Here is a 17773-nt window from a genome sequence, read left to right on the forward strand (position 1 = left end):
GATGCAAGATGCCACACTTCCATCAGATTAATAATTACCGCCAAGAAATTGAATAGACTTTAAATAATGAGTATCAAAAACAAACGTCCTTGGCACAGAGAAATTAGCAGAGAAGCCGGGGAAGAAGGCGTTGGTGATTGAGAACCTAGTGCAGAATGTATATATTTAAAGTTTGACTAGACATGCGCTATACCTTGCGAGAATAACTAGTGGGCAGAGTGATCCCAGATACTTAGGTATATATATATAGTTTCTGCTGCCCAGTCACTCTCCTCAAAACATTCTCCTTTCCCTCTTAATATAGTGCCTTATTCTGCCCATAAATCCTTTGGACAGTAGCTGAGAATAATTCCTACATAACTTTCTACTTCATATACAACTGCAGCAACCCACAACCACTCCTTTCAGATTTCAACCAGTCTATACCATCCTCTGGGCTTGGAAGGATTTGTAGCTTATACAATAACATACATAAGTCATATATCCTTTCGGACAGCGATCAATTACTATTGTTGTTATAGCAGCAGTACAAGTATTGATTATCTTTACAGTCCCGGCGACGTTTACTCTCAAGACTGACAAAGTTCTAGAAAATCAACATCGAAGAGGCCGAAACGTTTCAAGATTATTATCATTTGGATTTGAATCGAACTCATTCAAATTATATTAACAACATCGCAAAATGTGTAAAGAATTGTATGTGTATCATAAGTCGTGCGGTGGCGATGGTATCAAACCATGCATCTGTGATAAGTCATGTCCATACTACGAACCCTACTTCGCAAGTACCTGCAACTCTACTTGGCTAAGAGGAGATGATAATTCTACATGTAAGAGATGCCCCCACAGAGCCATGGACGACGAAAGAGATAAGACCGGACAAATTATGCCTGTCGTCGCGTGTCACAGCTGTCCCGGACATGAGGGTCACATGAAGGGCGCCGATCTACCAAAGGCTAATCCTAGCCATCGGTCAGCTATATCAAAAAGAGCAATAGAAATCAAGAACCAGTTTGAACGTTCAAACATTCCAGCAAGACCTTCTTCAGTAAAAACTGCTGGAGCTTCTCTGGCGAGAGGGCCAGAATTTGCAGAGTACCTTGGGAAAGTTTTGGCCCAAAAGATGTAACAATTCGTGATGAAGTTATTATCAAAGTATTCTAGCGTCAAATGACTTCGCAATCAATTCCAGCACGCCACACTATAAAAGGCGAGACAGAGAATGCTGAAGGTAGGAGGAAGAAAATAAACGAAGAGGAAATACATGATAGTAGGAGAATGAGCGAGAGTAGAGACAAACTTTCTCTATCGAACACCCGAACCGTTTCCTCAGATGACCCTACACAGATACACTCTCCAGTATCTTCAATCTGCTAGATAAATAAAATTGCTTCGATTCACAAGCTCTGGCCCTCAGAACATCGCCAAACACTTTCAAGCAAATCTCCAGAAACGCGGCTTCGCCCCAATTACCTCGGAGTCGAGAGGTTTTAAAGTCACTCAACTTACCCCACAGTCAAAGATTCGACGAAGCTTGATCAGAATCCTGGGCGGAGTGGAGCGAGCTTTTCGCTATGAATAATAATAAGCTTAATCATACCACAGCAAGACATCTCCGATATCAATTGAATGTGCAAGGAGCGCATGAAGGCTTGAAACGTTGTCGTGCTTTATGCACTTCTTTTGCGGTCCTGACTCCCAAAAAGCAATAACATGGACCAGGATCCATCACCGACCTCTCGTTTTACGGCTTGCACTTCCAATTCACGACCACACATACGCAAAACAGCGAGCTTGGCAAGAGAGACCTTTTCATTTCAATACACGCGGGGTGGCATTTGCTTGACAGAAACAAACATGACACCGTTCACAGCACCATCAGAGACCCAGCCTCCAGAAAAGAAAAATTCCAATGTTATCTTATATTACATAATCTTGAATTTGATTGGAGCGCATTCCATTAGAATACGCGTATTCGGAAGGCCCAAGCAAACAGAATGCAACGCCCCACGACCCCTTAAGGAAGCGCTAACCCAATTGAGTAATCTGCATGAGTTTCTGCAAAATTAATTGAACGTATCGACGTATACGTCTTCGAATACGCGTATCTGATACGGCGTAAACAGAAATTGCAATCGATATCTCTGTAGCAATAGTCCAGAATGCTAAAGATGCTGAGGATAAAACGGATTGATAACCTCGAGTTGGAGTTGGAAGTTCATCTCCAGCTCTTCGCTTTTACATCGTACAGTTTTGATCGTTCCTTTTGATCGTCCATTTGCAACGGCCTAGAGCACCCTTCATATCAACACAACTTCACGAATATCAAACTACTACTTCTTCACAATGGCGAAACTCGAACCCTATCGTGGAGATTACTATCTCTGGAACTACATTCCGTCCATAGCTGCAGCTGTGATCTTTATCGTCCTATTTCTCATAACAACTGGTCTCCATACCTGGCGTATTTATAAGACTAAGTCCTGGTTCTGCATAGCGTTTACCATCGGATGTCTCTGTAAGTACCCCAGCATCTCCCTTGAGATTTGAGCATGTTCTAACCTCTACAGTCGAGGCCATCGGTTACATCGGACGAGCGAAGGCGGTCAACAGTACCGGCAAGCTCCTTCCATATGTCATCCAAAGCTTCTTCACCCTCGTTGCTCCAGCCTTTTTGGCCGCATCGATCTACATGACACTCGGCCGAATTATACGATATGTCCACGGAGAACATCATTCTATCATTCGGATCAACTGGCTCACAAAAATTTTCGTCATCGCGGATCTTTTGTCATTTTTCGTACAAGCAGGATCCTCCGGGTTGATGTTCAATGACAGCACTGCCAGTCTTGGTGAAAAGGTCGTGTTGGCCGGTCTATTCATCCAGATCATAGCTTTTGGGTTTTTCTTCCTTAGCGCCCTTATATTCGAACGCCGAATGAGAAGAGAGCCCACGCCGGAGTCTTTTGTTGTTGAAGCAAACTGGATTCATCACTTATATTGTCTATACGCCATGAGTACTCTCATTCTCATTCGATCGATCTTCAGAGTTGTCGAGTATGCGGCGGGCCAGAAGGGATATCCACTGATGAATGAATGGACTTTATACATATTCGATACAGTACCAATGTGGATCGTCACCGTTATTTTCCTAATTTGGTATCCTTCTCAATTTCAAATCAAGCCGGGAACCGTAGCATCTCCAAGTGGGGTGGGGGAAGAGGCGCAGAGTGTTCAATTGATGAATAGTGCAGAGCAAAAGCGCGATAGCAGGACCAAGACAAAACTGTACGGCGCTCGAAGTATGGTATGAAGACATTATGACAAAAGAGGCCGACATCAGATGTCGTGTGGCCAATGAGACAAAGATTTATGGTAAAGGTTTGCCCTTACTGATATGATTTATATTTGGGTTGTCTGAGCAAGACATTTGGTAAATGGGAGTCAGGAGTTATTCATTATAGCCAACTGGATGGAATGGTTTTGTAATGAGAATTGCAATGAAGGATTTTGGAAGATGGCATAGCTGTAGCCAAGTCAAAAGTAATGGGATGAAACTAAATTTCTCGCACCCATTGTCCACGATTTCATGTCCCTAAATAGTACGTGTACATGTTGAGTAATTGTCTTGTTGAAGTGCACCCAGCCTTGAAGCACTGTGAAAATGGGGTCAATAAATTGGGATATTAAGGGACAGATAGCAGCGTTAGGTAATTCTCCAGGTGGATAGAAAGTAAGATGAACAACTCAAACCTTCGATCGCGAGTTTTCCCATTTCGTTATCATCCGACAGTCCCAAGAGAAAGCGCAGTGAAAATATTCATTTTCAATTTGACATCGAACACCCGCAGAAGCAAAGCAACATTCTTGCAATACGATGCCGTTTTTTTTCTGTAAAACCTTCAACCTTATGTTGTAGAATTAATAAATGCCCGACTTTCGCTTTCAACCGAAGCCTGAATGTATTTTTGATTGTTGACCATCACAACTTCGAAAGACTTTTCCTCAGAAGTGTAGTAAGCAACAATGGAGAAGAATGCTCAAGTCGTGGTATATGCAGTCAGATCGGCGTGGTAGATTCAATTGAGGATGTATTTGCTTTCCAGCCTCGTTCACCGCGTATGTCTCTACATACAATGACAACTCATCATCGCGTAATGACTCCGGGCTTTTCATGCGTTCTCACAACTTTCACATTATCCAATAGGCACAAATCACAGTTAGGAAGATAAATTCCAATGCGCGCGAAGAACACTTTCCTACCGGCGACGGGAGTAATCAAGAGATACCATCCCAAATGGTTCCTGGGGCCACACTGGTGATTTTCAGCAGGTGAACTTCGGAATGGCTTCTCTTATCGAGATGAAGGTCTACCTCGCTAGGTTTTCTTGTTGATGGATTTTTGAATAAAATTTCACTGTCCAGAATCTCGACACGCGCACAGTTCTTTGACATCGTGCAAGTGGCAGGAGAGTCAGTGGATTCATGAATTGGGTGCACTTGAACTGATTCAAAATTAGTACCGGTATGTATATACTAGTATACGGAGCAGGCGACGAAGACTATATTTGCATGTGTGTGGATCAAAGCCAAAGCAGTAATGCCGTGCAATTTATGTACTCAACGTGGCTCTAGCTCCTTGGTAACCTTAACCTTATGATGATGGACACTGAAATTGTATCCCTGATCGTTCGTGCACATGTAATGTTTGTGTAATACCTACTCCCGAGCATGCAAGTGAATTGGGCAAGTCAAGGACAACGAGGTGAGTGAGTCTCGAGAGTCATGTTTAGGAGGTTGTCGACGCCCTCCCTCGGACTTTGGAAAAGTACGGACAACGGCAGTGATGGACACGTGACAAGACAACTGGTACGTACCTACTCATAGCTTCTGAACCATGTGCCCCTTGCAATTGCGCATGCGCAGTCACTTCAGACTCCTTCACTCTTATTCCTCCATGCCCTTCAATCCAGACTGCGAAGTGAGTACATCTCATATCTCACACCCCATAGGGCTACTTTGCGTTCGATTTACCCTCTTGATATCAGATATACATGAATCAGAAATCGTCCTATTCGAAAGTAACCTTGCGCTAAATACACCAGATGCCTCAGGCATTGAAAGGGTATTTCAACCACTCGATTCATTAAGAACTTGGACATAATGCGTATTCTATCCTATCTCTAATAATCTATGTAGGGATTGAAGATATATTAGATGTCCGATAGTCTCTCCTTTTTTGTCAATAAACACTTCTATTCGAATGTTTCAGAAACTCCCTTGATTCATTATCTCGATACGGAGCTAAACTGACAAATACCCAATACCTAACGTTACCTCTAATAAATTCCAACACAGCCACGATCACGCACACACAAACACCCTTATCAAGAGCTATCTCTCCAGTTTATCGATTTTTACTTGAATCTTTCACCAATTGAGAGATAAAAATGAACCGCCGATCCCATAGAAAGTCGAGGAAGGGATGTTTGCAGTGTAAATCGAGGCATATCAAGGTTAGTAGCACCGTAGTACACAGAAAGTGGAGCAGCACTCTTCCTTCCTTTTCCCATCCAACCGTCGAGAATATGCAGCTAATGTTGGAGAATGATCCTTCTTGTAGTGTGACGAAACGCATCCAGAATGTGTAAACTGCAAGACAGCGAGTCACAAATGCTCTTACAAGACTCCTGCGAGCACCAATACCAGCAAAGTCACGACCCCAGAATCGGCATTTACCAATTCACCAACTCCAACTTTCCAAAGTGACCCACAAACACCACAAGGGCCCTCATTGCAGCCGGAACCTCCATCATTACCTCCATCATTACCTCAGTCATATGTGAACTTCACACACCTAGAGTTGTTTCAGCATTTTTATAATGATCAAAACTTTCTGTGGGATGGGCAATTTCGAGGCCACAAGTCCAAGATAATCAAATATGCTTATGCCGCCCCGTTTCTCATGTACGAGCTTCTTGCTTGCTCAGCATTGCATTTGAGTACCATTCGTCCTGATCAATTCCAGTTTTATCGCGATGAATCTTCAGTATTGCAAGAACAATCAATGAAAATGTTCAACGAATCGGTACAAGAGGTGCACGATGACAATCTGATCCCGGCCTTTATGTATTCGGGAGTTTTGGGTCTTCATTTCTTTGCAGACACATTCTCTATGCCTGGTTCGGACTTGAATCAATTCATCGACAAACTTGTCCAGGCCATTAAACTGATGCGTGGAGTTCGGGTTTGCTTTACTGGGTGGTGGGATGTTTTGCTGCAATCCGAGATTCGTGATATTATACAATATGGTGATGGAGGTATGGAGCACACTGATGATTTTGTGGAGCATCTGCTCGTACTTCAAGCAAAGCTACCTGAAATTCCTGGTGTAGAGGAAGCGGAACTTGAGGTGTTGCTTGAGGCTGTTCGTCAGTTAAAATGGGTGTATGTATCCAGTCTCTTTAACATTCAAAATGGAACTCCTAGTCCAGGAATGGTTACATCATGGCCAATTACGCTGCCAGTGGAATTCGCAGATCTTATCGATCAGAGAAAGCCCGGCTCGTTGATTGTGCTAGCGCAATTTAGTGTCATTCTACATGTTTGTCGAGACTTCTGGGCAGTTGGCAATGCTGGGAAATTTTTGTTCACGGTGGTCGAAACTTATCTTGGTAGAGACTGGCAATCATGGTTGGAATGGCCTAGGTCAAAAGTCTTCGAAAGCGAAAGTGTTTGAGCTTTGCAAATTTGAATTGAACGAAGAAATGAAGGCTTTCAAGAAGGATCTCATGAAGCGTCGGCGCAAGAATGATTTGATGCGGACCGCACAGAGCGGTAACCTTCATTGACGCCATTGACTAACATGCATGACCGAGAGAACATTTCGAGCGTGTCTTTCAAACCATTTAAATTTGTTCACTAGAGATGTCATGGAACACAGTCCATATGGCCTCCTCGATTCAAGCATTCTAGATAAAGGCCCAGATATTCATGTAGAATCTTTCGTCCTTTTTGCTAAAACAATCCCAATATCAAAAAAATCACAAAACTTGCTAAGACAGAAAGACCATCCGTACAGATGTAGCTCCTTCATTCACTTCATTCTACAACCCTCCCAGATCAACAGTATCTAGAGCCATATATATATATATTAACCATCATACACCTTCATCAAAAATTATTCGCGCACTCAATCTGGATGAGCTGGTAGCTTCAATGATTACAGAGTCGAGGAAAATTGGGCCCGTGGAATAAGCCAAGTTCCAACCGTGAGGGTTTGAGCCCCTCCAATTCGTCAGAATTGACAATCCAGCTTCGACATAGAATAATCGTGTCAACCGATGTCTGGTGCCTTAGAGAGTTTAGAGTTGATATCTCTTTTGTAGATTTGGTTTTTGTCTGGAACGAGGATGGGATCTAGCAATGACTTGTGGGCGATTCATGATCAGGGCGACTAACAGGTGGTTGGTAGCATTATTATTTTTCTGATGTGGTGGACAGATATTTATGCCACCAGCACGTATGTGACTCCGGAGCTGGATGCACATACCGCAAGATAGCAATCTGCAATAGAAATAACCTGGATACCTTTTCGCAGCGGAGTTGCATACTTTCTACTCATAGCCCATGAGTATTCTCTGCTTCCCCAGATCAATCAAACCACACATACATCTCTTGACCGTTTTGTCTTGGCCAGTACGTGAAAATCTAGATGCAACATTTAACTCGATGTAAGAACAGCAGATCTCTGACAAGTGAAAGGGATTCCGGCCCCCTGATATTCTCTATTATGTAAAGTGGTGGGTGGTCCGGATAAAGTTACAAACAAGGAAGGGTAGCTTATCCACCACGCGCATGAAACGTGGAAAATTCCCACGGTCAGCAAGCTGTGCCGTGAGACGACCACTTTCACCACGACGTACTTTGTGAACACAACACCACTTCGACATCTCAGACCAATATTCAATACTTCAATCCCCCATTCTTCGACATGACAACAAGCCTTGGCCGCAAGCAGTATGGTATCATAAGATGCGGACGTGCTCGGCGTGCATACAAAGTCGACCCAAATTATTCAGCTGGAGACCCAAATCCCTGCAGAATCCTTCAGACTGGTGAACCATCGTGAATAGACCAATCATATCCAATGTCAGATCTTAAAATATCGTTGTGCAGTGAAGGATCAGTTTTGGAGCCGCATTCTTTCGTCTTATCTGTGGGTAGCAGAACCTTATAATGCCAGGGCTGAGATGTGGATTACCGACTTGATTGATATTTTCCTTATATCCCATTACTGGAATTCCATGTATGTTGTTTGTTGAAAATTCTGTATTGATTTTGAAAGTTCTTCGTTTTTTCATCTCCCAAGTTCGAAGTATTGAAAGAGAGAACTTTACCACCTATCGTGGTGTGTTGTCTAATAAATAGACAAAATGTCACAACATACTTACGATCCCATAAATACCTCTCCCCAGATCGAAATGTCCAGTCCCATTCCCACCAGCACACTGCCACCCTCTCCACCCATCCAAACCTCCAGCAGTAATCATCTCTCCCACTCCGACAGCGCCGCTACCTTACTTTCTCACGAGCAAAACTATTCACATTTCGAAAGTCATTTTCACAAACCCGAACAATCTTTTACCACCGTTCCTTATAAATCTAAGACCGGAAAACAATTCTGGAATATTTTGTTGAAAAGTTTGGCACGATGGTTGATTACGCTTGTTTTATGTATTGCTTATTTATTGGCGTTGAGGTTCTGGAATAGGAAGGGTACGGTGACAGAAACTTCCAAGAGAATTTTCAATGCAATCACCACGGGCATTAGTATTGCTCTGGGTATCAATATTGCTACTTCCTTGAAAGATATGGCGTTGAATGTGCGTTGGGCAGTTTTACATGCTAGGAAGAGAAATCTTTATGAAGTAGGTGCACAATCGTTAGTTCTGAATTTTGAGTAGTTGTTGATGAAATAGTAGCTTGACCTTACTTTACATGCGGATAGTTTGATGGATCTTGGAAAATTAGCTTTTGTTTCGAAGAGGCCGATGGTTTTCGGTATGGCTATTTCGTGGTTAATATTCAATATTGTAGGTTATGATATTCCCAAGTTGAAAGAGGAATTGAACTAACGAGCAATAGTTTGTACAAGCAGCCATTGCAGCTATTAGTCTAACATATGGTTTCGATACCAGCACAGAGAGCTACTTATTCACGCCCGGAAGTGTTACGATTCCAGATATGAAGCATTTCTCTAACACCACCAACCCCCAAATCGAAGATGAAGAATACACAGCTCACGCTTATGGGAGTTTAGCCTGGAATCTCGGAATCGGCAGCTCAATTGGAGATCTTCCCACTCAAGGAGAAATCTACCAAGGACTAACCAACAACTACAGCATATGGCAAGACGAACCGAACAACAAGATGGTTTTCGTATTCACCGAGTCTTCCTCTTCTGCATCCGCCCAAAAGACCGGTTCATTAAGCGTCTACACCAACCGAACACTCGAAATGGATTACTCCTGTTCCTCCTACAGGGTCACAAACATCGACGAGACAACCGGCTATTTCAACACCAGCAATCCAGACATCAATCCCGTCTATATAAGCTCCTGGGCCCACAACGCCACCACCTTCTTCACCGACATGGCCAATCTCTGTCCAGACATTCCACGCTGTTCTATCATCCAAGCCTTAGAAACCAGCGATATCAATACTCAATGGTACTACACATGCAACATCACACTCTCCAAAACCCACAACGACGAGAAAAACATCTCCTACATCAGCGACGACATGGCATGGATGTCCGCCGGCGCCATTGCAAACACCGGATACACTTATGATGTAAATTACCAGCAAACCAGTTCGTATCCGCAGAAAACCATCTGGGGCTCCCCCCTCCACGGCAACGCCTCTCAAATCGGAGCGCAAATTTCCGCCTTCGGACTCTCCGCCCTCTCAGTCGCCGCGGCGTTTAATCCATCCACCACCTATTTCGGACAGGAACCTCACACGGGCTTCGCGCTCGGAATAAACCATACGTATTTTTTCCTGCTTATTGTCTTTCTCATCCCGCTAGTGCAGTTTGTGATGTGTTTTGTGGTGGCTGTGTGGAGTAATTCTGTCCAGGTGGGTGATGATGCGTATATTGGGATGAGCTTGCTACTGCGCCCGATTGCAGATGCGTTGTTTGGGGTCAGTGGGGGGGTGGATAATCGCGCGTTCAGGGAGGCGAAGAAGAGGGTTTTGGTTAGGTATGAGAGGGGTGTGGATGGGAGGTGGGGGTTCGCTATGAGTTGATCTGGGGGAGGGGAGAGATTATGATTTTCTTTTTAGCTGGTCTGGGAAGGGGGTGTTTGGAGGTTTTGACTTTTGGCGGTTTGCACATTTGGTGTGATTGGAAGTTTGAAGGGATTCAATGGCATGCCATGCAATGGCATGGTATGAATCGGTTCAATTATTATATTACAATGTTGATCTATGAGGAACGCTAATACTTGTTGGTAGCTTCTATATATAAGATACCGTCACTATATAATATACAAATCTCATCTAATAAAGTCTATAAATTATGTATAGTCAAACTACAAGTCATTCTAATGACGCAAATATCTAACGAGATACCACTTCTCTCACTACGCGCCCGAAATCCTGACTCCCGGGATGCAACAACAGCTAGTGATCAGAAAACGGCGAATAGGAAATTCAAGGAAAGTTGACTGTTCAAAGATACGTAACATAATGTATAATATCATGTACATCAATCGCAAGAGACAGACGCTGTTCCCGAAGTGTTCTCGAGTTCGATCACAGCATTCTCTTTCTCGCCGCGCCGAGTTCGCAAGCTACCTGTAGCTCTTTCATTAGAAGTCTTCCCTCTAGCTTGAGAACTCGATCCTGATGTGATAAGATCTCCCTAAGGAGAATTCCTTTGCTTTTTAAGTGCAAATAATGTCCAATACTAATGAAACTGAATTGAGACATTCAACATCAGATAGAGAGTAAAAATTTTGTAAAATGCAAGTATCCAGGTAGGACATCATATGTAGACTCGATAAACTAGTACCTGCCTTGCACTTGGCTACTTTCCTCCCCTTTACAAGAAGGAGTACAGTACATTTGTCGACCCGTGACTGTTATCACATGACCTGACTAGAATTCACCAATCTTACTAGAGTTTACTCAGGACGCGACTAATGAACATACACGGCTTGTTTCAAAATTTTGATCACCCATCATGAAAATCACATAAAAATTATGTGTAATTGGATCAATACGGTGCTCAAAGGCTTCTCGTAGATGTTCTCAAGACAAGATTGTGAAAGATTGGAATTGTTGGGTACAGGACAACACGTGTGAATGTGCGCGTGATATTAGTAAGCAATTGATGTCGCCAAAAGCGGTGAATACTTAAAGTGGTTTTTGACGCGCGCTGGAGGTTTGTCGCGTTTTCTGCCTAATTAACTTTCACTGGCTAGGTTCACCAAGTCATATTCTCCAACCACGCGAGTATCTGCAGGACAAATTACAAATTACCCAAAAACCTTTCCAGTGCTCAAGTATCTTCTCAACGAACAGAAGATGGGTTTCGGTACAGCTATTTCATCTACACGATAGCTGCGATCTTGCAGCCATGGTACCGCCATCTTCAACTACTGCAAAACCAATCAATCCTGAGCCGAGACCTTCAACTCCTACTGAGCCTGAATCCAGTGAGCCGCGACCTTGGTTTCGATTCTTCTTGAATTCAAGAGACAAATCACCCCGAAAGCTTAAAGTTAATACTCCAGAGTCATCTGCGGATTTCACCAGTACACCATCGACGACCAGGAAGAAAGTAGTCTGGTCCGAAAAGTACGATTACAAAGATCCTCCCAAAATTATTACCGATCGAAAGACACTATCTGCAGTTCTATCGCCTTTGACACCATCAGCGGAGCGAAAAGCCACGAAATCAATCCTGAAGACACACCATGTCCCTGACCCTACACAAGATACTGTGCCTTCCGAAGGTAACGACACGACATTAACCTCAAAACCTCCGACACTCGACGGCAGAATGTTGGAATCGATATCGAAACAATTGGCTGGGAAAGACAGGGGATCGAAACTAGATGCATACGCGACCTTATCGGGTGCCTTGAAGGCTTGCGACAATGTTCCGGATAGAAAGGCTTTGTCGGATAAGATGGATTTGATACTTCAATTCATGAAGCGGGATCTAAATGCCAAGCTTGAAACTGGAGCTCTCGATACTCAACTTGTGAAAGAGGCTTTAGTACTCATGTCTAGCTTTCTCTATAAGAAGTCAATCTCAGATATGTTGACCCCCGATTTCAATGGCTATATTGTGGACTACGCCTTGATGACTTTTGAGAATCCTGGAATGTCAAAGGAGATTGTCAGACATCTGATGTTTATAATTGCACAACAAAAGTTCTCGGCAAGGATCATGACAGCGGATAGGGTTACAAAACTGATATCTGCAGTCCACAATATTGAGGATTATGTGCGAGGCAAGAGCATCCTAGAACAGCGCATCAACATCTACCGAACTTTTATTCGACAATCCAGATCTCATATGATTTCTAATTCAGACTGGCTTGGGGATCTCTTCAGCGACATGCTCAGCAGCTATTCAAATATACAGACTGCTGCTATTGCGTTTGGTGAAGAAGCTGGCCTTGAACTTGGGACGGAGAGCAGAATTTCTTCAAAAGTCACAGAGATATTCAAAGGATCGGATGGAAAGGATGTCAAGTATGTGGAATTTCTTGCCGATAGACTGCGAAATATGGCAAAGAAGCCTTCAAGCTCTACACCCCGTATCTGGGCGGCCATCATACTGTTTCTCCGTGCTCGACCTAAACAGCTAGAGCATTGGGTATTTATCAAGACATGGCTTGACGTGATCAAGGTCTGCTTCAATTCCAGTGACCAAAACACAAAATTAGCGGCAAATCTGGCATGGAACCGCATGGTATTTGTGATAACTCTAGAGGAAAAGGTCTCATTTAGTATGATTAACACACTCAGCCAACCCTTGATCTTACAACTTCCAAGAAAAGATGTTCGTAGAATCTCAAACTCCGACAATCTGCACCGCAAGTCAACTCTGAGCAGTATATGCAATTTATTTTACTACTCGGTGAAGCCAAATACAACCCAAGCCCAGCTTGACACATTCTGGGACACATATATAATTCAGATCGTCCGAGAAAAACTCATTCCCACTGATTTCGTGGAAAATCCCGCATTGGCTAAGCAGGATTTGGGTGACGCGTGCAATATCCTTTGTGGTTTGTTCAATGCACATACCCAACGACCCTGGATACCAACCCGGGCTCTGAATGATAATGCTATCACACCTCGAGAGCTTCCAGGACTCGATCCGCGATGGCTACGAAAAAGTGCATCTCGAGTGTTCTCTGTTCTGAGTCCAGTTATGGAGCTGCTCTTTTGGGAGTTTCCTCTTCCCAAAAGCAGAATATCACTTCTATGGGAAACTTACATTTTCTCAATCTCATCCGCAGCGGCAAAAGAGGTCAAAACTTCGAATGATACCATGTCATGCCTTGCTTTTCTTTTCAGCACATTGTACAAATTTTGGCAAAAGGGGCCAGATGGCTTGCATACATTGATATCTCATCGCAAAAACGAAGCAAACTTTTTGGCTAGCTTTCAAGTTATTGTAACTACTGCTATAAGTGGCTTGGGGGTATTACCATTTACCGAAAGGCTCCTGTCTATGGGGCAACAAGATGATTTCATTGTCGTTGCGACTCCTTCACATCGACCCGGAAAAATAAAGGGCGATATTAGGTCACCACTTCACCATCTATTCCTTCTTCTTTCTTGCCCTCCTCCCGGCTTTAAGCATGGTCTAAAATTCTCAGAAATGGCCGTAGCCATACTTATGCCTTTTTTCGAAGCTCGACGTTCGAGTAAGGCTAAAATGGATTTGATCAAGGATCTTTTAGAAATTCTGCCCGCGGATAATACTGAGTCGTGCGGAGCTCTTTGGTCAGTTCTTGCAAAACTTGCTACAGCGGCGATAAATTTTCGAGACGACGGTGTCGTGACCAGCACCATTCATGATTCTCGTCCCCTTGGTGCTGAATATCGCAGTGTTGCAAAAATTCTCGACGTTGGGATTGACCTGTCACCAAAGGAGCCTTTGGAAGGATGGGAAGATCTTTTTCAAGCTTTGGCAACATCTGCTACCACCGATTCGGGGCATGGAGGCAGGGCCATCGTCGTTATTGAGCCAATAGCCAAGGCTTTGGCCTCAAATTGGCGATCGGACGACGAGCATTTTGGTAATAAAGTAGCTTACTGCCAAATTCTAGTCAAAGAAGCATCATACCCAAAAGACCGACAAGCCTTGGACGCAGCTCGGAGGCGTCTTTGGGGAAGTGCAACTGCTGGTCCAAAAATTAACATTTTCGATCCGTATTCCCAACTATACCAATATATTTCTCGGTGCTTGAAGTATTCATATGCCGAACTTTCATCAAATGATCATATCGCCATATGTGGTCTACTTGGTGAGGTTGAAGCGCTTTTAGTACGATGTCCAAAAGTTTTGTTTAGCGAAGCTTTGACCCAGCTTCAGAGTGGGATTGTTTACTGGATAAGCGATGAAGAGGGAAAACTGCATAGTGGAAGTGATGTGTCCCGAACCGTAAGTTGGCGTCTCCCGATCAATCAAATAGAAATGCTAATTATCTAGGTCAATTCTCTTTGGAGTAAGATCTGCTCATTGTTGGGTTCAAACGATTTATCAAAAATGCTGAACGACCTTGAAACATTATTGTGCGCTGGCTTAGGAAGCAAACGTGCATTTATTGCAAACTCAACCATAGAAATGTGGAAAAATGCATTCAGTTCCTTCAAAGGTGAATTGCAGTATCCTCCTATGATCAAAGAAGTTTTGTCTAGACTCCTCCCGATGACGGACCTCTCCCTTGCATCATTATCCGAAAGCTCCGAAAATCAGATATCAAACAATCATAGGCAACCTCTCGATATTTTTGATACGCAGAAAGACACCAATATCTCTAATGAGATCAATCTGCCGAAATTCTCGAACAAAGCTCCTTCGTCCAGTGTAATTCAAACACATAAACAAAAATCGATAGATTCATCCCCACGAGTCATCATTGAAGCCAGCAAGGCAGCATCCCGAAAGAGGTCTCGTGAGACAACCCCGGAACCTGGGAAAAGAAATTCAAGGAAGAAGGGTTTCATCGCTAAGTTACGACATGACGACTCCCAAATTCAATTCGAAGCGATTGCTGGTTCATCTCCTTTTTCGGAAACAACATATGACTCACAAATTTTGACCGAACGGCAGAAAGAGGTCAGAGAAAGACAAGCTGAAGAAGCAGCCATGTTCTCAGATATCAGGTCTAGCCCTCACCCGAGCTCAAAACTAACTCCCAAGCATGTCGATAATGACATTGAACTACCTTCCCATCACTCTGCTTCAAAGTTACTTCTAGAAACACCAGCCAACAGTGAAAGGCAGAGCACCCCTGATACTAAAATCGTCGAAAACCAGGATACTTTCCTAACATCATCGCCTACTCCAGCACGTCGTACACTTTTATCAAAAGACTCCTCTCGCCCTCCTTCTTCGCCAGCTGTAACGGCTGATTTAAAAAAGCGGCAGATACAATCACCTAAAGATAGTGATATGACAATCACGTCATCCCCACCAGAAGCCAAGACAAGGAAAAATCTGCCGCGTAACGTTGTAGATGAAGACGAGGATGAATTTGGGCAATCACCTTTACCGCCATATCGATCAATGTACCAAAATGCTTCGATGCTATCCACTTCGTCCGACGAGTTCAATGTCACCTCGTTTCCTAGTCACTTTCCGGATGAGATTAACAACAATGCAACCACTAATCGCTCATTAGATGCTCCTACACAAGTCGATCCATACGCTTTTGATTTGGGCCAAACCATGTCTACATACAGAAGTTCGCCTAGAGATTCAGATCTAGATGAAGAGATGGACGCAACTGTTGAACTTACCAGTAGCGAAGAGCAGGCAAGGGATGAAGAGCTTCAGAAAATATTTGCTGAGCACAGAACTAGCAAGGCTTGGAGTATCCAAGTTGCGGAGACCTTTATGGATCCGGTTAAAACTGATAGGGCAACCCTACCATCGACCCCAAGGCGAAGTCAACGTGGTGTAGCAACGATGCTGCCAGCGCCAAATAACTCGAAAGGTTATGGTCTTGACACCAGGCCAAGTGTAGTACATTCTGACAGACCTATGAGCGACGATGAGACTTTTGAAGATGCTGTATCTTCTCCACGAAGACTGCCACCTAGGATACAAGAGTTATCGATGCTATCTTCTATGCTAAACGGCAGTTCTTCTCCTCTGAGCGATATCGACGAATCTAGCTATATCAAACTTGCAAAATCTGTAGATCGGGAGCTAGCTGAAAATAAAGATGGAATTCCTCGTCAAAACAGGGCATTAACAGAACTAGCTACCACCCCTGTTCATGCCGAGCCCATTCACAAGATTTTGAGTCCAAAACGTCGCTCTCCAATACGCCCTGTGTCTCAATCGTCGGCTATTCAATCTGTCATTCCTGAGACTCCTGCACCACAGTTTTTGAAAAGCGATGGAAAAGAGAAAGTGCTGCAGAGATCTGCGACTGACGAATCTGAACCCGGCTCTCTTGTTATTGCAGGGCAGCAGCAAATGCGTCCAACCAACACGAGTAGGAGTCCAAAGGCATTCAACCCTAAGAAAACGCCAAACAAAATCAAGGTTGGGTATGGAACTGAAGGAAATGATGGTGGTGTTACTCCAGCGAAGAAGCGAAAATTCGACGATGCCCTTGAAGATGGCAGTTCGGTGCTTGACAGTCAAGAGGCATCCCAGGATGGTACGTATAATATTCTCTTTATGTGGAATGAAAGAACACTAATTGATTGTACAGTCTTATCAGTGCCACCAACAAAGAAGAGAAAGGGTCGTCCCCCGAAGACACCAGAACCTGTTGCAATACAGAGTATTTCTGAAGCCCAATCTACTCAATCTCAGCGGTCTGAACGAGCCACTCGAAGAAGTACACGATCGTCAAGAGCTAGGAGCATGTTTGAGAACAATTCCAGCATTAGTGCATCTAGAGAATTCAGCTCTGCCCCAGATATCACTGAGATTAGTTCGTCGATAGTCGCCGACGACCGCTCTACTATGCCAGTCTCTAGTACTGAAGCTGTTGACGATATCACTCGCGGCAATTCAGAACATGTGGATCAAACAAGTTCAGCACTTGAGCAAGCCGATGAACCAGAGCTAGATTTTGTGGAGGAAACTTTACTACAATCGCAAATAGCTGAGGAGATGGAGTTTGGATCACAGAAGGCTAGGAATGATCAACAGGAGAAAATAGTAGAGCCTGCTACAGTCGCTCCCACATATGAAACTATAAAGGAGAGGCTGCTGAGCTTGGTTAAAGATCTTGATGTGGCTGCTTTGAGCCGCAAAGAAGTTAACGAGATTGAGGATGTATTCATGGATGCCAAATCAAAGCTGTATGATGCAGGCAAGCGAGGGAGAGAAATGGCTGATGACTAAGGAATTTTGCATTGCCATGGCGTTTTGCTTATGGTTGTGGTTGGCTAACACGTGTCACATGAAGACATACATGATATGATTGCATGGAGGAGTTTCGGTGGATAATTTGTAGCTTAGATACCAGAAATAATACCAATTATGCTGCACATA

The 17773-nt window shown here is 43.7% G+C and overlaps 5 protein-coding genes across 5 annotated transcripts; all 5 read left to right on the top strand.

Annotated features, from left to right (window-relative positions):
* The first annotated feature begins 258 nt into the window (after positions 1-258).
* BCIN_01g07010 (hypothetical protein) lies at positions 259-1201 on the top strand. The gene is made up of 2 exons (XM_024690656.1): positions 259-532; positions 591-1201. The coding sequence occupies exon 2, from the start codon at positions 683-685 to the stop codon at positions 1127-1129; it is 447 nt and encodes a 148-aa protein (XP_024546425.1). The 5' UTR covers positions 259-532; positions 591-682; the 3' UTR covers positions 1130-1201.
* Positions 1202-2076: 875 nt separating this feature from the next.
* On the top strand, positions 2077-3613 carry BCIN_01g07020 (hypothetical protein). The gene is made up of 2 exons (XM_001561139.2): positions 2077-2518; positions 2571-3613. The coding sequence occupies exons 1-2, from the start codon at positions 2347-2349 to the stop codon at positions 3311-3313; spliced, it is 915 nt and encodes a 304-aa protein (XP_001561189.2). The 5' UTR covers positions 2077-2346; the 3' UTR covers positions 3314-3613.
* Positions 3614-5165: 1552 nt separating this feature from the next.
* BCIN_01g07030 (hypothetical protein) lies at positions 5166-7722 on the top strand. The gene is made up of 2 exons (XM_024690657.1): positions 5166-5516; positions 5624-7722. Exons 1-2 carry the CDS (start codon positions 5451-5453, stop codon positions 6737-6739), a joined length of 1182 nt encoding a protein of 393 aa, XP_024546426.1. The 5' UTR covers positions 5166-5450; the 3' UTR covers positions 6740-7722.
* Positions 7723-8256: 534 nt separating this feature from the next.
* BCIN_01g07040 (hypothetical protein) lies at positions 8257-10593 on the top strand. Its single transcript, XM_001561134.2, has 3 exons — positions 8257-8930; positions 8985-9095; positions 9148-10593. Exons 1-3 carry the CDS (start codon positions 8436-8438, stop codon positions 10309-10311), a joined length of 1770 nt encoding a protein of 589 aa, XP_001561184.2. The 5' UTR covers positions 8257-8435; the 3' UTR covers positions 10312-10593.
* An 852-nt stretch (positions 10594-11445) lies between these two features.
* BCIN_01g07050 (hypothetical protein) lies at positions 11446-17771 on the top strand. The gene is made up of 3 exons (XM_024690658.1): positions 11446-14695; positions 14744-16928; positions 16983-17771. Exons 1-3 carry the CDS (start codon positions 11645-11647, stop codon positions 17621-17623), a joined length of 5877 nt encoding a protein of 1958 aa, XP_024546427.1. The 5' UTR covers positions 11446-11644; the 3' UTR covers positions 17624-17771.
* The last annotated feature ends 2 nt before the right edge of the window (positions 17772-17773 follow it).

This window comes from Botrytis cinerea, chromosome 1 (assembly GCF_000143535.2).
Source record: "Botrytis cinerea B05.10 chromosome 1, complete sequence".
NCBI lineage: Eukaryota > Fungi > Ascomycota > Leotiomycetes > Helotiales > Sclerotiniaceae > Botrytis > Botrytis cinerea.

Bases quoted from the DNA above. Each gene is read 5' to 3' on its own strand.
- BCIN_01g07010 (XM_024690656.1), top strand. From the start codon at position 683: ATGTGTAAAGAATTGTATGTGTATCATAAGTCGTGCGGTGGCGATGGT.
- BCIN_01g07020 (XM_001561139.2), top strand. From the start codon at position 2,347: ATGGCGAAACTCGAACCCTATCGTGGAGATTACTATCTCTGGAACTAC. The intron at 2,519-2,570 runs GTAAGTACCCCA...TAACCTCTACAG, and splicing joins GTTTACCATCGGATGTCTCT to TCGAGGCCATCGGTTACATC.
- BCIN_01g07030 (XM_024690657.1), top strand. From the start codon at position 5,451: ATGAACCGCCGATCCCATAGAAAGTCGAGGAAGGGATGTTTGCAGTGT. The intron at 5,517-5,623 runs GTTAGTAGCACC...TCCTTCTTGTAG, and splicing joins GTAAATCGAGGCATATCAAG to TGTGACGAAACGCATCCAGA.
- BCIN_01g07040 (XM_001561134.2), top strand. From the start codon at position 8,436: ATGTCACAACATACTTACGATCCCATAAATACCTCTCCCCAGATCGAA. The intron at 8,931-8,984 runs GTAGGTGCACAA...ATGAAATAGTAG, and splicing joins GGAAGAGAAATCTTTATGAA to CTTGACCTTACTTTACATGC. The intron at 9,096-9,147 runs GTAGGTTATGAT...AACGAGCAATAG, and splicing joins CGTGGTTAATATTCAATATT to TTTGTACAAGCAGCCATTGC.
- BCIN_01g07050 (XM_024690658.1), top strand. From the start codon at position 11,645: ATGGTACCGCCATCTTCAACTACTGCAAAACCAATCAATCCTGAGCCG. The intron at 14,696-14,743 runs GTAAGTTGGCGT...CTAATTATCTAG, and splicing joins GAAGTGATGTGTCCCGAACC to GTCAATTCTCTTTGGAGTAA. The intron at 16,929-16,982 runs GTACGTATAATA...TTGATTGTACAG, and splicing joins TCAAGAGGCATCCCAGGATG to TCTTATCAGTGCCACCAACA.